The 7,559-nt window shown below is 45.7% G+C and overlaps 2 protein-coding genes across 2 annotated transcripts in view; one reads left to right on the plus strand and one right to left on the minus strand.

The window, feature by feature from the left end:
* The window catches only part of LOC105978706 (small ubiquitin-related modifier 1-like), a 3,567-nt gene extending 2,168 nt beyond the window's left edge, over positions 1 to 1,399 (plus strand). Inside the window, exon 2 of the mRNA XM_045285024.1 lies at positions 732 to 1,399. Within this exon, the coding sequence (XP_045140959.1) occupies positions 732 to 1,076 (345 nt within the window). The 3' untranslated portion in view covers positions 1,077 to 1,399. The remainder of the gene's footprint in view (positions 1 to 731) is intronic.
* NIM1K (NIM1 serine/threonine protein kinase) overlaps positions 1 to 6,902 on the minus strand; it is a 32,246-nt gene extending 25,344 nt beyond the window's left edge. The window contains exon 1 of the mRNA XM_004703634.2: positions 6,593 to 6,902. Within this exon, the coding sequence (XP_004703691.1) occupies positions 6,593 to 6,902 (310 nt within the window). The remainder of the gene's footprint in view (positions 1 to 6,592) is intronic.
* Between the last annotated feature and the right edge of the window lie 657 nt (positions 6,903 to 7,559).

The raw sequence follows: 7,559 nt of genomic DNA on the forward strand, positions 1-7,559 counted from the left end.
TCTGACACTGGAGAAGCAACATGTTGTCTAGTAGACCATGGATGGAGTGAGAGAGAACTCTCCCTCCACACTGCACCAGTCCCCTGACAGAACCCTGAGGCTGCTTGATGGCACACCATGAAAAGTGAGTTCTAATCCTGTGGACAGCCACTCCAGTCTCACTTCTCCTCACGTATAGAGCAAGGACTAGAGGAGGCATTGTTTCCCAGTGTGTAACCACAAGATGATTCTGTGCATTGAAACAGCTTTAAATAGCACTGTATCACAGCAGCAGCAGCAACAACAACGGGTCATTTCCATCTCAGTTCTTCAGTTCTCCTAATTACGGCAATGAGAAAGCCGGGTGTTGGTTGACATGCCTTTTAAAAGACTTTCTGTTACGTGGTGCAATGTCTTTTAGATTGTTTGCATTGTATTTACTCTTACCAATGCCTTCTATCTACAGGCTGTTGGCTTTTACATTATTGTGGTAGTATTAAAGTTCTTTTTGAAGAATCTTTAGATAAACTTTAAAGTTGTACCAATGGTCCAGAATCCATTGCCTTCGAGCTGATTCTGACTCACAGCAATATGTAGGGATTGGTTCTCACAGCGATATGTAGGGATTGGTTCTCACAGCGATATGTAGGGATTGGTTCTCACAGCGATATGTAGGGAGCTGATTCTGACTCACAGCAATATGTAGGATGTAGCGTTATGTAAGAGGGTTTCCGGATTGTACTTCTTCCAAGACATGCTTGTTTGTTCTTCTGGAGGCAAAACCTTCAACTGAAGACTTGGCGGATAAGAAAGAAGGCGAATACATCAAACTCAAAGTCATTGGACAGGATAGCAGTGAGATCCACTTCAAGGTGAAAATGACAACACATCTCAAGAAACTCAAAAAATCATACTGTCAAAGACAGGGAATTCCAATGAATTCACTCAGGTTTCTCTTTGAAGGTCAGAGAATTGCTGATAATCACACTCCAAAAGAATTGGGAATGGAAGAAGAAGATGTGATTGAAGTTTATCAGGAACAAACGGGGTCATTCAACAGTTTAGATATTCTTTTAATTTTTTTTCTTTTCCCTTAATCCCTTTTTATTTTTAAAAATAGTTCTTTTGTAATGTGTTCAAAATGGAATTGAAAACTGGCACCTCTCTTGCAAACATCTGGCATTTCAAATCCTAGTGCTCAGTGTTCATTAGCGTTTTCTCATTGTGCTGACATTTGGTGATCAAACCTCAGCCCCTCATAATGTCCTCCTCTTCTTCACAGTGACCTGTGTGCACAGAGAGTCCCCTTGTCCAGGGCTGTGCATTTGCAGGCTTGTGGAATAAATAAGACCGACCATTGCAAGTGTTCCCAATGACTTTCCAATTGGCCCTGAAGTTCTAGCATTTGATTGCTTTGCTCCTGGACTGTGACTTTCAGTGGGAGATGGAAGTTCTTCAGAGAACCGAACTGTGGAAAATGACCTTTCCTGAACTTTTGAAGCTACTCTGAAAATCTGAGAGTCTGGACCAAAAGAAGAGGCCTCTCCAATTAGAGTCCTGGTGACAAATGGAGAGTAGTGACTAGCTCCAAAGATGGCGTCACTGAAGAGATAAAGCGTTTTAAGATGGAGATGAAAATCTTGTCAGAAGACCCCAGCAAAGTTCTAAATTACATTAGCAATTAATAAAGCTATTCAGGCAGCTGTGTATTCAACAGAACACTGCTCTTTTTTATTTTATTTGTACTTTTTGGCCTGGGAATGGGTTTTAAATGGACATTATCTGTACCAGCTTCATTAAAATAAACGAAAATATTTGTTAAAAAAAAAAAAAAAGAGGGTTTCCACGGCTGTAAATCTGTAGAGGAGCAGATGCCATTTATTGAATGACTACTATGGGTATGTGCTCCATAGGTTATTTCTAATTTTCCTAGCATTATTATTTCTATGAGATAGCCGAGGGGATTATGAACCAAAGAGATGAAGTAATACTTGTACATACAAAACCGGATGCCTAAATTACTGAATGGTAATTTGAAACCAAGTTTGTGTAATTCCAAAGTTCATACCATTTCCATTCTGCTACTGTGCACCGAGGGTTCTAACATCAGTCACCCTCTTGAGAAACAGCTGAAAGTTGGCCTCTGCTCAGACTTGCGACTGGGTGACCCCTCTGCAGCATTGGACACCCTCTCTTTCTGCCTTCCGCTCCTAGTTTCACTTGATTCAACTTCTCCTCAGCCTTTCCTAATGACGGCTTCTGTCTCACTTTCTGGCCCATCCTCTCCCTATGGGTGCTGTTATTTTTTTCATCTTTTATTCTTACATCCATCCCAAATATATTTGAGTTACAGATCTGGGTCTAATTTTACAATGAAAAAGTCTAGAGTCATCCCCTCTCAATCTGAAGTTATGTGTGAAAAATATTAAATATATGCCCTGTGACCAAGAGAGCAGACTTCTTGGGAAAAGATCATCCTAGTGGAAAGGCGATACATATGAAACATGCTTCTCAGTAGCATGTTATCCAGAATTTATTATGATCCACATAGTCAAATGTGTAGGAAACAACTTTCCGGTACTCTGCTTACAGTCAAATTCCAACTCACATGCAATGACATCCTTAGGCCACGTCCTCGTCTGAATCCTGCTTGAATTTCTACAGCTCCCTACTGATACTCAGCTGCAGCCATTAAAAAAAAAAAGATCTTCAACAAAATGTTACTCCTTTCTGCCTCTGGTGGATCACTTTTCTTTGGAATGGGCCCCCATATGGATCTTTTCCACTCGGTGAGCCCAACTTCTTGGCCTAAACTAGTACTTCCAGTTTTGCATCTGTTTGTTGAGACATCTGAATTGTCTTTCGTCAATTCCTGGTTCCTGATTTTCATCAATGCCTTCAGTGCAGCTTGGATTTCTTCCTTCAGTACCACTGGCTTTTCAGCATATGTTCCCTCCTGAAAGAGTCGAATGTTGACTAATTGCTTTTGGTACAGTGACTGTATATTCCTTCTATTTTCTTTTTATACTTCCTGTGTCATTTAATTTGAGGCCCATATGGTTGTTGTTTTTATTAGGTGCTGTTGAATTAGTTAATCCCAACTCATAGTGAAACACCGCAGCAGCCACCTCTGACCTCCTTTGGCTTCGGTAGGGAGAAGAATCAGATCCCACACCAACTCAAGGCAGACTGCCGTAGGCAGAGGTAAGATAAATCTCTCTACTTTCTTTCTTTCTTTCTTTCTTTTTTTTTTACTATCCTGACACCAACTGTTCTTCCCATGTTCCTATATGTCTTCTGGATTCATTGATAATCAGTTGCAATAGCCAGCCCAAGCCAGGAACTTAGTAGGTTATCACAAGCTAGGATCAGAAAATATCAAGTATATTGTCTTTGGCCCATAGCAGCACCTCTTCTCAGCCAGCAGCCAAGTCTTTCTCTGGTCCTCAGCCTCTTAGTCACATTGGCCTCTACTCCCCGAAGCCAGAAAGCCCAACTGCTGTGCTGCCTCATTGCCCCATGGTCTCAGTAGCTCAGCTCCCCTGCTCGGTCTTAAATTGGCTCTTTTCTACTCTGTCAGGCAGGGATCTCGAATGTGCTCTCTCAGTGGCTCTTCTCCCTTGTTGATCACGGCAATTGTCTGTTCCTGTTTGTGAGATGACTCTTACTCTCAAAGGAAAGTTGAGACGCCCCACTCCCTGAGTTAGGTTCCTTTACACATATTTGTGTGGTCCTACCCAATCAGTTAGTGGGAGCTACAAGGACATAGGCAAGAGCTATAAATATGTATTTTCACTTCACCCCATGCGCCATCCTCACAGCTTTGACGTTTGAGCCCACTGGGGCAGCCCCTGTGTCAGTCTATCGTGCTGAAGGTCTGTCTCTTTTTAACTGACCTTTGACTTCAACAAGCATGATGCCTGTTCCATCTCACATAGCACTTTCCACTTTCTTGCTCTGTCTCCCACAGCACTCGACTTTTCAGTTAGGTTCTATAATCCATTGCAAATGGCCACACAGAACTCACGGAAAGTGCTCATGATAGGGGGGCTCATTATGAAAGTTCACAGGTTGCGATTCAGGTGAAGAAATGCTCAGGGTGGAGTTGTCCGGTAACCTATGTTATCAATGTCCTTCAGTGCCGCTAATAAATGTCCAAAGGGCATGGGACTCTATGAGAAGCCTCAAGCTGAAGGCAAGCTGCTCTGGTTGGGTCACGGAATGCACCTCCCCGAATTCAGTGCCCAGAGGCACCTCACTCTAGACAATCAACTTTACTTGCTCCGTGAGCTGGAAGTCCACTTCTCTGGCTTCTGGATCAAGGAGGCTCACTGTAGGGATTTCAGAGTCCCCCCAAAACACCCCACTACTGGCTTGCTGGTATTGAAATTCCCCAAAGGGGGTTGTGGGGGAGACAGCTCACTTTATACCCAGCAGAATGGCAAGCACAATGAATTCTGTTAACAAGCATTCATAACAGTCCCATACGAATCTTCCCCCCACTTTCTCATATATGATATCATCCTACAACTCATTTGCTCTTTGGCCATTCGTGTTCAATGTGGCAAATCAATCCTTCTTAAAAAAAAAAAGATTTTTAGTGCTATTGGTGAAAGCTTACACAGAAAATCAGGTTCCATTTAACAAAAGCTATGGTTGTAAGGTCAGAGGTTCAAACCTGCCAGGTACTCTTTGGGAGAAAAACGAAGCTGTAGGCTATTCTTTCAGTTTTTTAGTTTCAGAAACCCTATGCAGCAGGTCTGCTCTGTCCTGTAGGGGGTGCTATGAGTTGGAATTGATTGGCTGGCAGTGGTTTTTTAGTGGGGGGGAAAAAATCACCTTATTTATTTATTAATTGTTCAGTGATTTGGTTACATTTTTCACATTGTGTCATAATTCTCCATACTTCCATCCTGATGGTTCTCTTTCTATTAATCTAGTTCCCGTGCCACCCTGCTGCCCCTTAACGGCTCATTTTTGCTGACCGGCAAATCTATTCTTGAGATGGTCTCTCTATCCAGTGGGATATACTCAGGATGCACTTTGACTCGTGTGGACTTACATTAATGTTTTTCGGTTTTAATTTGAACTTGCATCTGAGCAACCATATCCAGTTCTGCAGGCAGCCTCTGGCCTTGATTGATTGGCGATCCTGAGTTTCTCCTTTGTCTCTTTATACAGGTGAACTAGATTTGAGCCCTGTCTATTCCATCTGGTAAGTGCAGTGTGTAAGGTGACCATAATGTTGTTGAAAAAATATTTTCAGTATGTCAGTCTTTGGTCTTGCAAAATTCTATCATTTTAGCTCCACCATAATTTCTTTTACCAAGGTCATATTTTCTAACTACTGATCCTCCTTGTTTGTTTCCAGTGTTTATACTGCAATCACCAGTAATTTGCAAAGCACCTTGGTATATGTTTAAGCAGTTTCAGATTGCAGAAGTTAGTAAAAATCTTCACTTTCTTCATCTTCGGCATTAGCGGTTGGTGTGTAAATTAGAAGAAGAATAGTCATGCTTTTCCTTGTAGGTATACAGATATTACCCTGCTACTGAAAAGACTGTACTTCAGGAGAGATCTTGAAATGTTCTTTTTGATGATGACTATCATGCTATTCCTCCTCAGTTTGTCATTGCCGGCCCCTAGACCATATGATTGTCCCATTCACGAGGACCAATACATTTCATCTCAGTAATGCCTACAGTAGTGAGCGTGGTGCTCCATGTCATTTATCTGAACTTCCAGTTTCCCTTGATTCATATTTCCTACATTCCTTCTTCCAATTAAGAGTGGATGTCTGCAGCTGTTTCTTCTCGTTTTGAGTCGTGGCACTGCAGCAAATGAAGGCTCTGGAAGCTTGGCTCCATCCACATGCAGGAAGCAGCAGTAGTACTTTGAGCGTCTTCCAACCTGAGGGGCTCACCTTCCGTCACTAGGAGAGGGTTTCAAAAATTTCATGGAAACATGGAATGAAAAGAGGGAATTTTCCCACAAATGGTTTAAAATCCTCTCATATGTCAGGTAATGTTCTGTTGCTATTCATAAGGTTTCCACTGGACAGACTTGTTTTTAGAAGTATGCGTCTAAGAGACCTTCCTGGTCTGGAAGTTCTGCTGAACCCTGTCCACCATGGGTGGCGGTCCTGGGACTTGAAAGACCAAGTGGTGGTGAAATTGTGCTGGATGTCATGGTTTCAGTTTCATGCTTTTGCTTGACTTCTCCTTCTAACTAATCTCCTCTCTTGGCATCGCTGCTAACCCAAGACCCTATCCTTTCTAAGGCCCAGCTCAAAATGCACCTACCCCTCAAAGCTTTCCATTATATTCTCAAAGCGTGCGCATCCCCTTTCTGAAAACACACAAGCTTACCCTTACCGTTACTTCCTCTGTGCCACCGGAGAAGCCACATTTGGGGGCCTGTTTCCCTTAACTGTAAAATCGATATAAAATACAGACCCCACACCATCACTATGGACCTGAACGGGAGGTAAGGGTGAAACTGCTGAGAGAAGTGGGCTGCCCTGTCTCCAGGGCTCGGCCAACGGCGCTCCTAGGTCTGCCCCTACACCGGCTCCCAAGGCCAAGGGTGCGATCCTTGGGAAGTCAGATCCTACCTTTGGTTAGGGAGTGAATCCCGAGCTTGACTTGGGAGAAGTTTCCACTTCCGATTTCCCCTCTGATTCGGTAGAAGCCGATCCGTTTTCCCAGGGTGATCTCTCTGACCACCTTCTCATCTTGGGACATGTCCTGGGTCAGCTTCTCGAAGGGCGTCAGCCGGTGGCGCCGCCCTTCCTCCCCCTCCTCGTCCTCCTCCTCGTCCTTGGTGCCCGCGGCCGCACGGCCACTGTCCACGCTGTGCCGCCGCCCTCCGCGGGCGCAGTGCGGGCTCCGCAGGCTGCCTCCGTGCGCGCACACCGCCGTCATCGCCCCGGCGGGCTCACGTCTCCATGCCCGCAGGACCGCCAGCCCCCGGCGGGCTCCGGAGGAGGGGACGAGGCCCCGAGGGCGGGAGGGGGACACCCACGATGGCCAGGGCACAGGGTCCTTGAGGGCAGCCTCGGTCAGAGGAGGGCGCAGGCCAACTTGGCAGTAGCCAGCGCAGCCAAGCGCAGGGCTGCTCGGCTCGCTGGCGACATCTCACACCTGCCGCCCGGTGAACTTGCAGCCCCCTCCAGCGGTCAGCGGGCTGGCACCTCAAGCTACCCAGAGCCACCTCCCTGGTCAGTCTCTCTGGCTGCTCACCGGTCGGCCGCTCCGCAGTCACGGTCTGTATCCCAGGACAAGATCTCCGTTCACCGTTTCCTTGGATGACCAGGGACTCTTTGATTCGGGTGTGTGAGCGCCCGGTGGGGGCCCTCCAGTCCCTGCGGCTGGTGCTCATCTCGAACCTTCGGCATGTCGGCCTCTGCTTGCTTTGGAGTCACAGGCGCCAGGGAGCTGGTAAGTCTGGAAGCCCAGGAGAGCAGACAGGAGCAAAGCGGCCTTCTGGTCACAGGGCAGCGGAGAGGGATTAAGCCCCAGCAATGTCACTTGAGCTGCCTTTATTTAGACGAGCCTTCCTCTAAGCCGTGAGCTGTCTCA

This window comes from Echinops telfairi, unplaced genomic scaffold (genome assembly GCF_000313985.2).
Source record: "Echinops telfairi isolate 266 unplaced genomic scaffold, ASM31398v2 ScPeMD7_7469;HRSCAF=8507_1, whole genome shotgun sequence".
Classification (NCBI taxonomy): domain Eukaryota; kingdom Metazoa; phylum Chordata; class Mammalia; order Afrosoricida; family Tenrecidae; genus Echinops; species Echinops telfairi.